General features: G+C 39.7%; 3 protein-coding genes across 3 annotated transcripts in view; 2 read left to right on the top strand and 1 right to left on the bottom strand.

Annotated features, from left to right (window-relative positions):
• Nucleotides 1-557: 557 nt before the first annotated feature.
• LOC146622577 (lipid scramblase CLPTM1L-like) lies at nt 558-10,681 on the top strand. Its single transcript, XM_085365254.1, has 17 exons — nt 558-758; nt 1,152-1,243; nt 1,518-1,695; nt 1,833-1,954; nt 2,576-2,654; nt 2,770-2,887; nt 3,057-3,151; nt 3,233-3,317; nt 3,401-3,501; nt 3,597-3,656; nt 3,752-3,802; nt 3,893-3,975; nt 4,400-4,434; nt 9,574-9,629; nt 9,757-9,801; nt 9,912-10,045; nt 10,615-10,681. The coding sequence occupies exons 1-17, from the start codon at nt 558-560 to the stop codon at nt 10,679-10,681; spliced, it is 1,602 nt and encodes a 533-aa protein (XP_085221380.1).
• A 2,753-nt stretch (nt 10,682-13,434) lies between these two features.
• LOC146622576 (uncharacterized) lies at nt 13,435-14,720 on the top strand. The gene is made up of 3 exons (XM_085365253.1): nt 13,435-13,504; nt 14,060-14,176; nt 14,377-14,720. Exons 1-3 carry the CDS (start codon nt 13,462-13,464, stop codon nt 14,586-14,588), a joined length of 372 nt encoding a protein of 123 aa, XP_085221379.1. The 5' UTR covers nt 13,435-13,461; the 3' UTR covers nt 14,589-14,720.
• A 935-nt stretch (nt 14,721-15,655) lies between these two features.
• Nucleotides 15,656-18,606, bottom strand: part of LOC146622575 (focal adhesion kinase 1-like) — a 65,391-nt gene continuing 62,440 nt past the window's right edge. The window contains exon 33 of the mRNA XM_085366282.1: nt 15,656-17,843. Coding sequence (XP_085222408.1) covers nt 17,717-17,843 — 127 coding nt within the window. The 3' untranslated portion in view covers nt 15,656-17,716. The remainder of the gene's footprint in view (nt 17,844-18,606) is intronic.

Below are 18,606 nucleotides of genomic sequence, written 5' to 3'. Positions count from 1 at the left end.
CTGTAACAAAGGATTTCATGAACTTAGCTATACATTTAATTGTTTCCTAACTGTGGACTTCTCTGTTTTCATTTAAAGTGATCTTACCACTAACATGTTAATTAGCTAGGTGAAAAAGAGCTTTCGTATTTCCACCCTAATATTATTATTTCTGTTTCCTTTGGAGAAATTGTTTCCATGTAATCTCCCGGCATAAATGGCGCTTCGGTCCTCTAACGCAGTGAATAAAACTCTGCCTGTAAAAGCAGAAGAAAACATATTTTCTCGCTCTGCAGTGATTCTGCTTTTCGTGCATGTCTATAATAATGTTTTAATTAATTATTTTTCTCCTTGTGGGCTCAGTGGTAAAAGCGGTGTGGGCGCAGCCGCGGAGGTTTTTGTCAGCATCAGCATCTTCTGCTGGATGCGGATAACCGGAAGATGGTGAATCAGAGAGGAAGCGTGGGGATTGTATTGTTACAGTTACAATCCCGAACCAGACCGCGTCCATTTTAAAAAAAATAATTTCTTTAAATGTTCAGTATTTTGCGGGTGAAACTCTGAGTCGCTTGGCTGCCATGTTCCCGTCTTGTTACTCCAAACCTGCGGACAGCGGCAGTAAGAGGAGCTCCATCGCTAAGCTGCTGCTCGGGGTGTTTGTGGTTTACATGCTCCACACCGCCTGGCTGTTGTACGGTTTCCTAAACACCAAATCCTGCGATGGAGGCAGAGGAGAGCACTGCATCACCTCCTATCTGGCAGCCAGACCCAGACTACAGGTTAGAGCTTGTCTTATTCCTGATGGCAAATCTCTGAGATCCAGATCCATAGGTTTGAAAAAAAATCTGTCCATGTGCTGCTCAGCAAGAAGCCCTTATTGCTAAAGTGTACTGTCTACATGGTAGTTAGAGAAAAATATGATAAATTGTCATTTGGCATTTAGGTTTGTGTCGTTTTTGTGCACATCTACTTTAAAACTATGGCATTTTCATGCATTCTCTTCATGAAAATATTGATAGATCGTTTTGTTTGCAGGTGTTTACTTTGTGAAATCTGTAAAACAGACACACATTTGAAGCACAGTCAGGATTATCTCGTCGCTTTCATTTTGAAAGGAATCTCAAACTAAGATGGAAACCTTGTTTTAACATCTCGTCTTCTCCTTCATTCAGATGAGTGTTTTTACCTGTCTCGTGCCAGACAACAGCCCCCTCGAGCTCGCTGTAAAAATAGACCCGTTCGACCCTCACTCGAGATTTGAGAGGTGGGTTTGACATGTTGATAGCTGCACAGGAGCAGACCAACAATCTGAAAAATTATTTGTTTATTTTTTAACATAATGGTAGCAGCATCGCAGTTATTGCAACATAAATCTTTAGTCATATAAATATATAGTCATCAAAAGACTTTACCGACCACTGATCACAGTGACAGTCACAGTATGCTGCAAGTACTCAGTAATGATTAGCATATTTGATTGTTTATGAAGGCCTAAAACACGCAGTTTTTATTTTTTATGCCTATCTCTCTCTCCACAGAAAGGTGCATGTCTCTCTGCCAGGAGAGACTCGGGCTAATGGCACCCTCTTTGCAGTTGTTTATGTGCACAAGGCTGGCGTTTCACCTTTGGAGGACAGCAGAGAGGTCCACTATGCAGTCCAACTCACCACCTACATCACCCCCTCACGCACCGACGTCCAGAAAGACAAGGAGAAGGTACATCATCACTCAGGACTGCTTCATATTTCACCCAGCATGTTGCCTTTACATATATTCGATATAATGGGGCCTTTTTATGGGGCCCAGCTGCCTTGCACAGTGCATTATTTATTTATTTTTTTGGTTCCACCCAGAAGCCGAGATCTGAGAACCCTGTATCCCACTGGAGACCCCACCTGTCACTCACTGTCATGTCAGAGGACTTCACCTTCACAAAGGCTGGGCTTCCCAGTGACGTGCGCCGCTACATGAGAGTGTAAGTCAGATGAAGCTTTGGAGGTCAAAGCCAGGTGAGCTGTCAGCGTACTGCTGACTTCTGCTGTTTTGCTGCTGCAGTGGCACCGAAAGGCTGAGAGGAACAGATACTTCTGACAGAAAATCAAACACACTGGTGTTTTGTTGCAGGTGCTGTGTTATTATTCAAAGGGCGCAATACATATTGAAAAACATCTAGAAGAAAGTCCGCTTTAGATACAGTGTCTGGTGCAGTAAAAGTATCATCACAAGGGTACATAAATAAATAGCCCTTTGTCACTGCTCGCTAGCCAAACAATTCTTTAGTCTTTAGTAGATATTAATTTATATTAATTAAAGAAAAATAATGAAAATGGGGGAAAAAGTTCTCTTATCTGTAAAAGATGATCCTCTAGATCTGGATCACAAGTTACAAACAGCCACTGGTAGACTCTGTAATCTCTCAGCAGGCTGGAATTTAAAGGCAAAGTAAACCTGTTAGACCTCTCAGCTGCTACCATTAAGGTGCCTCAGGGTAAGGTGTTTAAGTGTATGGATGTGTACTGTAAACGTGTTCACAAATTTCCCGGGGTGAAAACAAGGATCACTTTGAATTAAAGAACCTTCCTGCTTTTCTCTGCAGCTCTCAGGAAGGCAGACAGATGATGTACCTCCCTCTGCTGATGGTTAATGAGCTCAACTTCAGAGTCAGAGACCTCATGGTATAGGAAGCTTTTTCTAGTAAACTTTAACAGACACTTGCTTATTTTGATTATTACTATTTTTTTTTTGGCCGATTTAAAATGAACACATATCCGTTTATCCATTCACCGACAGGAGATCAGCAGCGGCACCGTTCAGCTCCCTCTCACTGTGTCCTATGAGGGAATCTCTCTGAGAGGATTCAGGTTTTGGGTCCACCTACAGGACATGGTTTATTCCCTGCAGCAATTCGGTGAACTATTTATATAACAGACATATGATTTAAGGCATTATAATGATTCATTAATCTTAATTATATCATATTAATTATATGTGGTAGCTTTTATTTGTACTCAAATACAACCCAAATAATACCTCAGCTCATTAAAATGAGCTCATCCGTTGCTTCTTTGTGTCTCCAGGCTTCACAGACGAAAACATCGATGAAATTAAAGAAGCTCTGGTGGGATCCAACCTCTACCTGTTAGTGCTGACTGCTTTCATCACAGCTTTGCAAGTAAGAGAGCATATTAACACGGACTTTGTGGAAGGAAATGTAATTTCTTTTCTAAATGCTTTATTTCCTTTTTTTCAACAGCTGATCTGTGAGTTTCTGGCTCTTAAAAATGACATCAGCTCATGGAGGAAAAAGAAGAGCATGGCGGGGATATCGAGGAAGACAGGTGACCATAATCATGTTAGGAAAAAAAAATATGCGTGGCATCGGTCAGCTCAGAAAATGTTAAATTCCTTTTTTCGTTTTCAGTTCTGTGGCGTAGTCTCGGTACTTTGCTGATTTTTCTCTATCTTCTGGAGGAGACCAGCCTGCTGGTGCTCCTTCCTGTCGGACTGGGAGCGTGTGTGGAGGTAGTTATTAGTATATCTGGTGTTGCTCAGACAAATTAGAGTCAAATAAAGATCAAAACAGAGAGTTATAAACCAGTAATCGCTTATCCCACCAGGTGTGGAAGGTGTTTACAGTATTTAAGATCCAGATACAGTGTAAAGGCAACAAGCTTCATGTGAGTATGGAGCACTTGCACATCTGTGTTCACAGCAGTGTGGAAGAATGCATCATACAAGTTGTGATCTCTAAGTGATCCGTCTTACTCTATAGGTTAATAAACTGGATGAAGAGGAGAGAAAGACAGTGGAGTACGACACACAGGTATCAGTCTGTTTGTTTTATGGCTCCTTTAATATTCTCCCTCGGGCTTTCTTTCATTTTTACATTTTCATCTTTGGCTTTTCCCTCGAGGCGTCCAGATACTTGTCCTACTTGGTGTATCCCCTGTGCATCAGTGGAGCCGTTTTCTCTCTGGCCTACTTACGCCAAAAGAGGTGAGCCAATCATCAAATTCATCTCGTCGCTACTTAATTTGTCATTATTAAAGCGGTGCCAGACTTCACATTTGTGCCAACCTCCTTTAAAAAGTCACCTTTTAAAGATTCTCGTCAGATCTGAATGTTTCTTACATTTTAGTCTTATCCATAGCTGCCTGACATCCACGTTGTCTATTTTTAAAACTCATCTTAAACGCATTCTTTCTCTTTGGCCTTTGACCCAACATTAGACATTGATCTTGTTCATTTTTTATTGTGTTATAGCTGTTTTTACCTTTCATAGTTTAGAGTGTATTTATCTATTTTTGTGTATAGGACTTTGTGTCTGATGTAGCTTTTTTAAAAAGAGCTTAATGAATAAAGTTGGTATGGATTGGTTATTATGTATACCCTGAAAAGCCTCTGATTATTTCATTGACAGTTACTATTCCTGGCTGATCAGCACTCTGGTGACTGGTGAGTTTTCTTGCATCCATTCTCAAAGATTATCTATAATAAGTACAGTACTTAATTCTTAATAATCTTTCTTTAAAACTAACCTTACTACTCCCTATGGGCTCATTTAAAAAACAAAAACAAAAAAAAAACAAGGCATCTTATTTCATTGTTATGCTGACGACTCACAGATTTGCCTACCACTGAAAAGTAAATCTGTGAGTCCTCTGAAGGGTTTACTAGATTGTTTGGAGGATGTTAAGGCATGGGTGGTTTTAAACTTTCTTAACTTAAATGAACAGAAAACAGAAGTCATTTTGTTTGGTCCCTGTGACCACTACGACTTGGGCCCTTTAGAAGTTTATTTAAAAAAAAATCTTTGCGAGGAACGCAATCTAACGTTTGGTAAACAGATCAATGCTGTAATCAGGACCAGTTTCTTTCATCTCCGGCTACTTGCAAAAGTGAAGCCACTCCTCTGTTTTAGAGACTTTGAGAGAGCTATCCATGTCTTTATTCAGGTGTCAGTCTGTCATCAGTTAACCGACTGCAGCTGGTCCAAATCACTGCAGCACAGTCACTAAGGCTACGTTCACACTGCAGGCGAAAGTGCATCAAATCCGACTTTTTTGACCCTATGCGACCCATATCCGCTCATGCTATGACAGTGTGAACGGCACAAATCCGATATTTTCAAATCCAACCTGGGTCACTTTCGTATGTGGTACTGAATCCGATACATATCCGATGTTTTAGAAAGCGACTGCTGTTTGAACGGTCATGTTGCATTAAATCCGTCTTTTACGTCACTGACACAAGACAGACGCCAATTATCAGCGCCGGAGAAGACATCACGAATATGGAACGCCAGGACTGCCATAATGAATTAATTAAATACACCATTAAATAATTAATTAAATGTGGCAATAATTAATTAAAATTGGAATTAATTAATTAAATAAATAGTTATGACACATGTAATTAATTAATTATTGACACATTTAATTAATTATTTATGTATTTCACATTTTAATTAATTATTGACACATTTAATTAATTAATTATTGACACATTTAATTAATTATTTATGTATTTCACATTTTAATTAATTATTGACACATTTAATTAATTATTGACACATTTAATTAATTATTTAATGATATATTTATTTATTTCATTTTGGCAGTCTTGGCGCCTGGCTCTCATCATGAAATAATTTTATCTGTCAGCCTCACCCATCAAACTCAGGGGGCGGGGTTAACGCTGATCGAGTCAAAACCATTGCTTTGGCCTGGTGGCCATTGTTTCTAGCACACAACAACCGGCATGTGGAAGCTAACAGAACTGAGCTTTGAAAAACCCTGTTTGTGTGTTACCAAATACCGTTTTAATATTTTTTTAGCCGAGAATGTAGTGGTTTAATCTTCATGTGTCTGGTCGGTTTGTCAAGATACAGCCTCTTTGCAAAAGTGCTTCGATGATTTCGGAGATGTCTGCCCAGTCTCACGGCAAAGCGTGGGATAGACCCGCTCGCCTCGCAAGCAATCCCACCGACAAAGCGCAGGCCCCGGTACACAGCTGTAGTAACCCCCGCTGACTTCTTTTACTGAGGTTATATTTATCGATGTTTTATTTCCTGATGTTCTTATGTGTCCTACGTGTTTCAGTCGCCAATTCTGAATTATAACTAACATTAAAAACATGTTTAAGGAGGAGAGAGAGCAAATAAATCTGTTTAACATCTGATCTTTGGGTTTTTGTTCAGTAATCAGCGTGACCTGTGTATAAACACATAAAAGAGATAACGTTGGTGTTTCCGTCATGTAGTAACTGCTGGCTTTAACTGTACAAAGGTTGTTCGACACTATGAAACACATACAGACTTCATGATGTTCGGCTAATATTTTTATTGTGAATATTAATCATGCTGACCTCGCTCTGTACACCACGCAGCGAGGTCAGCATATCCACGATATCCTCAGCTCCATGAGTTAACACAAAGTTTCCCAGCTGACTATCTAACTGCCAACTATTCCAGAGACGTGAAAATATACAGCATAAAGAAAAGTGTAAGAGACTCAGCAGCAGATTAGAATAACAGTTATACATTTAATAAATCACCAAATGAATCCAAGAAACGAGCAAACCTGTTCCGACAATTTGAATTTGTATTCCCTCAGCTGCAGACTCGCTGCTGTTTAAATGTTTGAAAAGGAAGATTAGATATAAACAAACGTCAAACATAGACTCAGTCTGCCTTCACATTTGATATGAGGCCAGCACGTATAGTGGCCTCAGCAGGCTATTACTGAAATACACGTGCTATATCATAAACTATGATATAAACAGGGAGGTCCTATTAACATGTTTAGTTTTAAAGGACACCTTCCTGCCTTTAGTCTCATTCATGAGCAGTATTAGTTTTCTTCTAACATCCAGAAGTCTGCACAATGTGTTTCATAGTTTGTAACAAGCCTTTGACAGGTAAACATAACATGACCGAAAAAGAAAAAAAAAAGAAAAAAAAAAGAGAGAGAGTGTTGACATAAGAAGAGAAAATTCTCTCAATTATGGAGACAGACAAATGGTTCATTTATGTTTGATGTGTGTTTATTCCTCCCTAAATATCGTCGGTGAAGTTCACCATGCATGTCAGATTTTCCTGCGCATTTTTATACCTCTGCCAACAGAGAGAGAAAAAAAAATCACATTCTAACAGACAGCTGGTGCTTAGAATACAGTTGAATAACTATTAAAAAACAGATGATATTTAGATGATAGTTCAGTCTAACACATGTGCCAGTGAACCATTAAACGTCTGTGAAACTATGCAGTTATGAAACGTAACTTTAACCTCAGCCAAACCGATTTGCTCAGTTGTAAATAAAACAGCGAAGTAAACGTGACCCGACGGACAGAACCTGAGTGAATGAAGTCCAGCGTTTAACCACTGAGAGCTAAAACTCAGCTGAGGTTTCAAAGCTGTGTGCTGGTGATTGGACATCAGCCGCTGATAAAGCTGGCTCGCCTATAAAGTGCTCTGTAAGGAAACGAGCTCCAGCAGCTCTGCGCTCGGGGAAAACACTATATTTACTTATCTTGTGCAGAAAAATGCGCTGACATTGCTTTATATCGAGCACCGGCTGCCCAGTTAAACTGTGACTATCACCAGGTAACTAGGCGTGTTTCTTGAATTAGCAGCAGGTGTTAAACAGCTGACAGATGAGGAGGAGGATGCATGCAGGTAAACTGAGGGTCTGTTGAGCTGATCGCTGGTTTCGTGAGAAAAATGTCAGCTCGTTCTTTATGTTACAGAAGCACAGAGACACAAGACCAGGCGGAAAGAGACGATCGTTCGGTGAAAATGAGAATCTGCGAATGCAACATGTGGAACACGGAGAGTGGAATATGTAAACAAACCGGTTAACGTAACCCCCTCGGTGCACTCTGCATGCTAACTGTTAGCAGAGCTAGTGAAATCTCTGAAAACATCTGAGCACTTTTGCAAACATGTTCTATGTTGACAACCTGACCAGACATACGTCGCGACATTCGCGGCTAAAACACTGTTAAAAGTGTAGCTGGTGACAGAAAAACGGGGTATTTTAAAACTACACCACCACCATTGCTGCTTGTGATTTGATCTGCATTCTGGGATAACTGGCTGCCCCAAGTCTACACAAGCAATCGATTTTCTAGGATCGACCTGTTTTGACTTACTTTGCACGGCAACCAATCAAATGTTAGAGAAGCTGCATGGGCAGCGTTAACCCCGTCCCCTGAGTTTGATGGGTGAGGCTGACAGATAAAATTATTTCATGACGAGAGCCAGGCGTCAGGACTGCCAAAATGAAATAAATAAATATATCATTAAATAATTAATTAAATGTGTCAATAATTAATTAAATGTGTCAATAATTAATTAAAATGTGAAATACATAAATAATTAATTAAATGTGTCAATAATTAATTAATTACATGTGTCAATAATTAATTAAAATGTGAAATACATAAATAATTAATTAAATGTGTCAATAATTAATTAATTACATGTGTCATAACTATTTATTTAATTAATTAATTCCAATTTTAATTAATTATTGCCACATTTAATTAATTATTTAATGGTGTATTTAATTAATTCATTATGGCAGTCCTGGCGTTCCATACACGAACACTTCCTGGCCTTCCAGTGTAGATGTCAGTGAAACTGTTGGGAAGACAAAGTTGGAGAAACATGAACATTTTATTTGTACTGTATAATCTGCAGATTCTGACATAAATCTGCAACTATCCTTTGAAGCACCGCTCCTCTAAAACAGCAATAAGGATAATAATTAGGCCATATATAAATAACAAAATAACTTTATAACTTAAAGCAAAATTGGGAAACGTAAAGTCCGAAACAAGCCTTTATATTAAGGGCCATCAGTCAAACAATATTGTTTGCTCTGGGTCTAAACAGAGCGCTTTTGTGTGTGACGTCTTCTTTTGTGCATGCGGGCCGCTTTGAGCGTTCACACTAGAGCGCGTTTGCTGTCGCATTTTATTTGTAGTGTGAACAAGCAGACAAAAAAATCGGATTTGATAAAAAAAATCGGAATTGAGCATTAAGACCTGCAGTTGCAGGACTACATATCTCTCATACTAGCATCCTCACACTGGCTGCCAGTTAGTTTTGGAATTTATTTTATTATTTGTTTTTAAGGCGGTTAGCACCCTCATACCTTTCTCATCTTTTGAATTGGCACACTCCTGCAAGATCACTGAGGTCTGCTGATCAAATGATCCTAGCTGTCCATTAAAGCACAGAGGAGACCGGGCCTTTGCTGTGACTGCTCCTAAACTGCGGAACAAACTGCCGCTTCACATCAGGACCTCTCCAACATTAGACACTTTCAAAACCCATCTGAAAACCCACTTTTATTCCTTAGCTTTAAATCAGCTGAGTTTGCACCACTTTTATTTGTCATATCTCCTCATTTTATTCTCCGCTTCTTAAATTTTATCATCTCTTCCTATGTTTTTATCTCTTTTGATTATCTTACATTTACAGAACCTTGGTCAAGAGTTGTTTTAAATGTGCTATATAGATACATTTGACTTTGAGTTTTACTATTATTTACTTTTGTATTTATAATACCTGCCTCCTCGCCTCAGGAGTGTACGCCTTTGGCTTCCTGTCTATGGCCCCTCAGCTCTACATTAACCACAAGGTTTGTGTGGCAGCTAAACAGCAACACTTCAGAAATATTTTCTTTGGCTAAAATTTCTACGTTAAAAATGAAAACAAACCAAACCTCCTCCCCCTCCCTTGTTTGTTCACTTTCTACTGTGGGACAGCTGAAGTCTGTGAGTCACCTGCAGGGGACAGTGTTGATGTACAGGGTGAGTATTTCTTGAGCTCATTCACAAGCAGCATCAGCAGGTTTCCTTTGTGCTGCGTTTGGTGTTAAAGCGATTGAGTTCGGTCAGCTATCCTCTCTCGTCTCCAACAGGGAGTCAACACGCTGATTTCAGATCTGTGCTCCTGTGCCTCCTTTTTTTCCTCCTCTGGATCCTTCTCTTCCTCGCATCAACTTTCCTGCTTCAGAGATGAGCTTCTCTTCTTTCTCTACCTCTACCAGCGAAGGTACGATGACCCAAAAATAATACCACAGTCCCAAACACACATGGAGCAAAAACACTCACTGGCCTCTTTATTAGTTACACTTTGCTATTAAGTTGTTTTACCCTCTTTTTCCTTCAGAACTGTCTAAATTCTTTATGGCACAAATTCATTAAGTGCTGGGAACATTAATGTGATATTTCAGTCAATATTGATATGATAGCACCACAGATTTGCTGCAGATATGTCAGCTGCACATCCTTGATGTGAATCTCCCATTCCACCACAACCCAGTATATATATATTGAGTATATTGTAGGTACTCCAGTACAGCTGCTTTGCTGATTGTATGTCACAAATACAGATAATCAACACGACATTCAAATACTACAACAATATGCATACTTATATTCAAGATAATCCCAGTGACTTTAAGTTGTATTATTTTCAAGTACAAGCCATATTCTGACATTTTAGACACTCTTGAGCCTTTCTTCTTTTCTGTTTGTGTAAATCCATACTCACAAATCAATTTGTATTTCCAACATAACAGCAGTACTCTCTTGCTTTTGTCTCACTCATGTCTGCACCAGCCGTTTCGCCTCCAAACCCAGAAAACGAGAGCCCGTCCCTCACACCAAGAAAGTGAAGACTCAGTGAGGAGAGGACAAGCTCATTTTTTCAGAACTCAAAAGATCAGCTCAAAAAAAACAAAACAGAAGTGAACTAATGAGCCTTGGGGATGTAAAACAGAGACACAGGCAGGACACATGCCCACATGTGTGCCACAGCAGCTCCTGACCGATTCAGACTCTGCACTGCTGCATATTCGCGGCGCTGCTGCTGCTTTTTGCTTGGCATTGATGAAGCTTCCCCTTGACTGCTGCTTTGACTCGGCTCCTTCATCTATCAACATCTCTGCTGTACATTTTATGCTGGGTGACCTTTCACAAATGATTTCTGCAGCATCACATCAGCGCTTGTAACGTGGATTTATTTGCCGGATCCTTCTCTTTATACAAACACGAGGGAGCTGGAGTGTTTGGGTACGCTGCGAAGGATTAATCCTTCAACTCGGTGATTCAACAATTAGTCTTTCTGTCACTGAGCTTCACATGATTCACAGTTCAGAAGAATCCTTATGCATCTTGCAGGGACACATTGTCCCACATCAGCTCAATTTTAATCTCAAACAGGTTATTTTAGCCTTTTATCTCTCCTCATTAAAAGCCAACTTTCTGCAGAATGCAGTGCCTGTTAACCCCGCCTCATATGCCATCGGAGAAAGTCCCTGCCAGCTGGGCTGCTAGGAGGCACCAATTCTGGAAACATATTAATCAGACTACATAATGCAGCTTCAATCACAATATGGAAACAATGGGGTAAAATACAGAGAACTGGATCATTTAAACTGCTACACGGTGAGATGTGGACTTCTTTTTGCACATTTTTCCATAAACTAAACATTATTTTCCTTATCAACACACAATCTATCTTTATAACAACGATGAGAAGAATCGATCTGCAATGTTTGGCTATTTTTTATTTGAAGCATGATGCTGTGTTTTAGCCACACCCTGGATGCTGATTGGTCTGTGTTAGAGGTCAAGTCCAATACATCATAGGGCACTCTAAGTTACCTCCAGTGATGCTTCTTTTGTTCATCTTAAATGGCATGAGATAAAGTCTTCCTATTCACTATCAAGTTGTACATGCCGAGTTAGTTTTCCTGTCAGTTTACTGCAAACCGATTTGAAAAAGACTATCTTTGCCAAATTAGCACATAAAAAGAAATATAAAAGATAAAAGCATACAGCACATCTGCTTCATTAAAAGACGTCTATTCCTTCTCACACGGCACTGTCAGTCCATCTGAAGCTTTTTACTGTGCTCGCAGGCCCGCTGCATTAAACTCAGTGCTGATTTCTGACTGAACTGCTCGAACACAAACATTTACTTCAAAATTGCTGTTTTTTATGTTTTAGTAATGCACTCTGCCTGTTCATTGTTTTGTTTTGTTTCAAATAAACTGGAATTGTAAATGTAAATTGACTGATTAAGCCCTTTAATCGCCACTATCAATGTTACACATACATGCAGTAAAATAGGACCCCTTTCGACCGTACTTACATTGCACAAACATGACGTTGGTAAGACAGGTCAGAGTGAGGAAGGATGGTAAGAAAAACAATGAAATACACACTATATGAGGGAAGAGGAGGGGAAAAAAGAACTCCACCCACACTGAGCTCCTAATGGGAGAGCATTTTGAGAACAGGAAAAAAAAACACTCAGCACAATGAACCACATGAATCTTCACACCTTACATTATGAAAAACAAAACACGGGACTGTATATCTGTGTCTGAGTACATGTTGAGTTGTCTTAAACTATAGTTCTCCAGCCCTTCTGAAGCTCTTCACTGCTTTTTTACTCGCCTTCAGTCCAGTCCTTGTTCCTGACCATTTTCAAGCCACTCAACACACGATTATGAACACAGAAAGGTACCATCAGATTTTGATCCACTATGTAATACCATCTGGAAACCATCTGATTGGCAACATCTTCATTGTTCGTCATGATGATGATTCCAAACACACTGTTAATGCAGTAAAAACATACCTGATAGAAAAACCCACAGTGAAACACCCGAACTGCAACATCATTGAAGCAGCGTGGAATCATTTTGACAGAGAATAGAACAAAAGGCAGCCAACAGCCAAAGAAGAGCTCTGTAGGTCCTATATTATGTTTCATCGTTATACCTATTAAATGTAAAGAAATCATAGCAGTACTGCATATTTTTAGCTTTATTAAATAAAATCCACAGGAATACTAGTGTACTGTTTTTCCTTAGTGGTAAGAACTCATATGTTTATAGATTAAACTTTGAAAGAGCAGGATTTAGAAGAAAGCCAAAAAATTGTGGGTAATGTATTCTGAACGATGCACTGTTTCTAAAATTGTGGTTTCAATGTAACCACACCTTCACTCATTAACTTATTAGGAGCTTATATTTACATTAGGTTGTTTCAACCGTTTCTCCTTTTCTATAGTTTGATAGAGGTGATTGTTCGAGAGAAATGAGAGTTTCCTCTTGGTGAAGGAAAAAAAGCCAACAAATCCTCAGACTGTACTTAAATTATGCCTCAGCCAGCAGAGACAAAGTTTCACTGCCTGACGTTAAGTTGGTATCTGTGATTAACAAGAGAAAGATAAAGAAGATAAACAGAGCAAGTATCTGTGAAACCAGCAAAAACACCAACCCTAACCCACATAGCAACAAACAGTAACTTTTATTAAATGCTTCCTGTTTCATGTAATGATGGTGTTAATGTGGGTGGAACAGTTTCACCACACACACACACTTTTTGGCACGACAGCTTTAACTGCAGACTGCAAACATTCCGGTCGGGAACAGTTCAACACCAGTTAGGAAGATGCTGCTTGTGCTTGGGATCTTCTTCCTGCTCTTTTCTCCAGGTACGTAATAAACATCTGACTGCTCGAACTGTAGGTCAAAGGTCATGGGAAAAAATTTTTTTTTTCAAAGTCAGGGTGACAGTTCAGTAAATCTGAAAAATACATATACATATATACTGAAATTGCCAGAATGACAAATAACTTACGAGCGTGCAGTGATGAGTTTCAAGCCTTCTCCTTATGAAAAACAAGTATCTCACGCTGTCGTTTCCAGACGTCTGTTTTTTCTCCGTCGACAATGTCACCTTTACCCAGAAATAAGAGAGGTTTGTAATCAGGTTGGCCGGCTGTGTTGCTGAAGGACATGTGGTAAATATCAGTGTTAGTCTCCGCTGATTTATCTTGATTAATAATTCACTAGTTTCAGACGTTTAACTCTAATGCCCTTCACCATTTCATTCCCACAGCAGGTTTATGGATTAACACCAGAACCGTACTCAACTGCCCTTCACAGTAACGCCTGATTGACAGAAACATTACTAGTCCTCAAACCAGTAGAAAAAGAAATCTGCCTTTCAATCAAGTTTCAGTTTTTGTTGTTCCTCACATCTGCAGCGCTGCCACTGAAGTGCTACGTGTGCAGCTCATCGGCAACCAATGAAGAATGCAACCAGAGTACCCAGGAGTGTAAAACACCTCTCAACACATGCATGACTGTCGTCGACACTTTCGGTAATTTATCTCACAACATCAACGTGCAATCAAGAAACTTGACAGAGGTTTAGTAGCACGTATAAATGAATCTAAACATTCTTCTAAAGTTCCTTTGTGCAGTAGGATTTTTATGAAGGGCACTTACTTATTAAACTCAGCTCTTGGTCAGTCTCAGTGTAGAAACTATAATCCCTGCTGTTTGTCTGTGTGCTGCTCAGATACAGCGACAGCCATAACAAAGCAGTGTGCCAGCCAGGCCACGTGCAGAGGAGCTGCCTCCACCGCCTCAGTCGACTCCAACGGAAACGGGAACGCCGTCAGCTGCTGCAGCAGCTATGACTTCTGTAACTTCAGCAAAGCCGACTCCATCAACAGAAACAACAAACTGCTGCTCCTGACTGTCGGTGTGGGATTTCTGCTGTCACGCTGAGCTCAGTGGGATGCGCAAACCGTGCAAACTGCACCGCTGCCGTCTCCACACTACCTGCAATCTTATGCATCTTGTAAATACGGTTTATATTCGAGGCTGTTTAACAAAAAGCTTTTAAAATATCACTGTGTACTCCACATGCACAATTGGATATCGTAGTATTTATAATACTGACAGACAGGGCTAGTTGTTACACGTTAAAGGGTTCAAAAATTGACTTTAGCTTTTAATTCCACAAAAGGTAAAGGCAGTAAGCTTATATTAGCTTAATCTGACAGAAATCTGTGGATTTCTGGTTTTCCTGGATATTTGATCGTCAAAAATGTCTATTATGCTCAAGAAATGACGGCCCAGTTAAAAAAATGAATGAATATAGACATTAGTTGCTTAAAATGTTTATGATTTTCCTTAGTTTACTGTAGTTTCATTTTAATTGAGAGAGAGAGACAGAACAAGAAAATAAATATATTGATTTGCATGTCAGTGAGTGAAAGTATTTGATCCTAAAACATGACTTAGTACTTGATGGAGAAACCCATGTTGGCTGCACAGTGGTAAGATGTTTCTTGTAGTTGGTCACCAGGTTTGGACACATCTCAGGAGGGATTTTGGTCAGGCGGATGCCTGAGAGCTCATTTTGGTTTCATCTGACCAAAGCTTTTTCTCCCAGGGCTTCTCTGAATCATGTAGATGTTCACTGGTTGGTACATGCACCTTCCAGAGCAGGGATCTTTCAGGTGCTGTAAGATTTCAGCCATTTCCACCATCATATCTCCACTGAAACTTCAGCAGCCCATCCTTAACACTAAAATCCATGCTTGTGCAAGCAACAGCATTGTTGTACAACAGGTTATTATTGTTATATACAGTGCAATGTGTCCTTTCTTATTGTGAGAAAGTCTAATTCTCTTCTTTATGATTTTCTGAATGCTCTTTAAAAACATCTACGCCAACATTAACTTGAAATTATAAATATTAATCCTAAAAGGCACTTTAAATAAATCCCAATCAACTACAAAGTGGACAGACTTATTTCATTTCATAATTATTTTTATTCCATTGTTTTTTTTGTTTCCTCCTATTTGACAAGATGGCTTAATTAGCCCAGAAGACAAAATAAATACCAGTGTTTACTAGTACGAGTTCTGTACAATTCACCAGTGATACACACCAGTATAGCTTACAATATACCAACATGAGCAGATTTACGCAACAACAAGGAAATAAAATAGATTGTTTCGTTTGGGGTCTTTTTCTCCTCCGTTTTACATTTATTTTATCCCTATAACACCCAGATTGATCGATCTGATAGTTTCGTTGCTGGCTAAACATGGAAATCACATCTGGATAAAACGGGTTTAAAAAATAATAATAATAATAAAAAACAAACAAACAAGAAACAAAAAAGGAAACAACTTAGGATGTGTTATTTTGGTGCTGTGCAAATATGCTCTTCTTTATACCAGTATATCATGCTATACCAGTACAGTCACCAGTATATTTCATATAGCAGTATGTGACACTCCACATGGGGTCAGTATTAACAAAGACAAATGTGATTTTCAGTTCAGTGTTTTGTGTCTGAGAAACAAGTTCCAGTCATGTGGCTCCACATTTCATGTGTTTGGTTCCATGGGGACTATTATTAAGTCGGGGAGGGGGGGAATTTTTAAAGTGTTACACCTGACAAGAGAATTGGAGTCATAAATGTGATATGAGGTTTGTTCAGGTCCCCGGGAAATATACTTTAAGTGTCACTAGTGGGTGATCGGACAGTTAATGTAATCTTATATTATGAACGTACGATTCATATTGGGACTATATGTGAGGAGACAAAAAAAGGAAAAGGAGACACGAACCTCACAAAATTAGCGACCACTCTGAGACGTGTCACTGTCTTCTTCCTCGTGAACCAATCGGAAGCATCCTGCCACTCACGCTGAACACATTTTTTCCAATTCTTTTTTTTTTTTTTTACACAGCAGTCAATTGCTGGGGTTGAAAGTTCAACATTTTTCAGTATAGAGGACGAAGATTCCTCAAAACAACACAAAAAACATGGAGCTGATCGATAAAAAGAGCAGACTGAACTGAGTGCGAGTAGGGGAGGTTTCTGTCTGCGGTGATTACCCGCACAGAGCTGGACTCTTCACATTTGGAGTCTTTAAAAGTGGCTCAGAGAGGAGCTGAGGAAGACTGTGGGAGTAGGGGAGCAGTAAGGGTGAAGGAAAGGAAAAGTGAGTGAAATAGAGAGAAGAGGGGAAGAGAGTGTTTTCTTTCCTCAGGCAGTAGAGTGTTACTAGACTGTCCTCGAGGCGTATTCTGCTTTTTTACGTTCCTGCCTCTGTTTCCTCCTCTGCAATTTGAGTCTATAAATAAAACATGGTGAGATGGAGGAAACAGAGAAAGAGAGATGGTAGGAGGCATGACGAGTCGGAGAAGACCAAACCGAGACTGTTGTTACTGTACCACCCCAGGCACCAAAAAAACAAAACATAACAAACATGTGATGTGTATGGCGATGTAGAGATATTTGATTGGAGAAAGGAGCTCCCATTCAGGAATCGGAACGTCAGCAAACGGGGGCGGCCGACGTCTAAGATCCCACAGTGAAGTTTCATGCAGATATGTTGCAGATCGGGTTGCAATCCGCCCGATCTCACCAGCTTTCATGATAGCGTTTCTGTCGGAAGTTTTGAATCCATTTAAAACTCTAACCTGCAGAATCTGGCTCATCCCAAATCCAGATTTACAGCTTAAAAAAAAAAAAAAAAAATCACGAGTAGATTTCTTTCTTCCTCCTCTCGTCACTGTATTCCACTCTGAAGAGAGCGAAGCTGCCAAGTCCCTGATTCAGGAAGTGTTTCTGCGCTGTTCTCGTATACAGAAAGTCACAGTGGTGGAGATTTTAATCCCAGTTGAACTAATTACCTCGGCTATAGCGGGATTAAAAAATTCTAACGATTCATCGCGGACCATTATCAGATTATCAGAGCCACTGCTCTCGCCGTTGATTTGTAAAGCAGCCCCCTCCGTCAACACATCAGGACTGACGTCTGGAACCCAGGAGTCTTTAGAAGTCACGATGATGCCACCCTCTCCTGTTGGTCAGCTCGGACGACATGGGGCTAGTGTGGGCGGGACTGGGCCATCATCTTGAGCCGGGATTGGTCGATAACATCCAGCAAGTTCTTGGCATCAACAGCAAGAGCATGAGCCGCCGTCAACATCTGCTTCTTGTAGTCCTGCTGGAGGCTTGGAGCATCAATACAGAATATATGCAAGATCAGAGTTTTAATAGTTAGTGCAGTATTAATGATCATATGTGCAGACGTGACAGCATCAAGAACGTGAGCATGACACACACTCTCACTGGCCACTTTATCAGGCACATCTGTTCAACCTACTTGTTAGTGCAAATATCTAATCATCCAATCACATGACAGAAACTCAGTGCACTTAGGCTCATTAGTACCAACTAGAGATGGCACGATACCACTTTTTATGTCCGATACCGATACCGATATCATAAATTTGGATATCTGCCGATACCGATATGAATCCGATATAATGTTTTTTAATCAACAAAACTGTTTTTTAAATATCTTGCTGCATTTTGTATAAGTTCATACTCAAGTTTAAAACAACAACTACACTAAAGCTATTCTGTTATACCTGTATGCAAAAAAAATATTTCATAGTTCAGCAATACTGATCAATCTAATAAACTTGAACCTGCACCATCCTCCCTATTCTGGTATTTTAAAGAGTACTTAGCATAAATATTAAGCAACCTAACTAATAGGGTTCCAACTCCCAGCAACAACAAAAATAAATAAATAAAAAATAGGGAACCACCCCTCACGCTCCACCTCATGATGCTTAATCGACGTAATCAACCTTAATTTGATGCAGTGTGGAAAAAAATGCACAGAAATCAATTATTTTTCAAGAAATATTAAATAGATTCAACATCTTTCTTCAACAAAATTGCAGACTGCACAGATGGTACCTTCCC

This window comes from Diplotaxodon limnothrissa, linkage group LG11, assembly GCF_057381915.1.
Source record: "Diplotaxodon limnothrissa isolate DT_005_m linkage group LG11, D_limnothrissa_male_GT1.1, whole genome shotgun sequence".
NCBI classification, from domain to species: domain Eukaryota; kingdom Metazoa; phylum Chordata; class Actinopteri; order Cichliformes; family Cichlidae; genus Diplotaxodon; species Diplotaxodon limnothrissa.
This window is presented reverse-complemented; position numbering and strand designations above follow the sequence as displayed.

Bases quoted from the DNA above. Each gene is read 5' to 3' on its own strand.
- LOC146622577 (XM_085365254.1), top strand. From the start codon at position 558: ATGTTCCCGTCTTGTTACTCCAAACCTGCGGACAGCGGCAGTAAGAGG. The intron at 3,152-3,232 runs GTAAGAGAGCAT...TTTTTTCAACAG, and splicing joins CTTTCATCACAGCTTTGCAA to CTGATCTGTGAGTTTCTGGC. The intron at 3,976-4,399 runs GTGAGCCAATCA...TTTCATTGACAG, and splicing joins GCCTACTTACGCCAAAAGAG to TTACTATTCCTGGCTGATCA.
- LOC146622576 (XM_085365253.1), top strand. From the start codon at position 13,462: ATGCTGCTTGTGCTTGGGATCTTCTTCCTGCTCTTTTCTCCAG. The intron at 13,505-14,059 runs GTACGTAATAAA...TCACATCTGCAG, and splicing joins CTTCCTGCTCTTTTCTCCAG to CGCTGCCACTGAAGTGCTAC. The intron at 14,177-14,376 runs GTAATTTATCTC...TGTGCTGCTCAG, and splicing joins GACTGTCGTCGACACTTTCG to ATACAGCGACAGCCATAACA.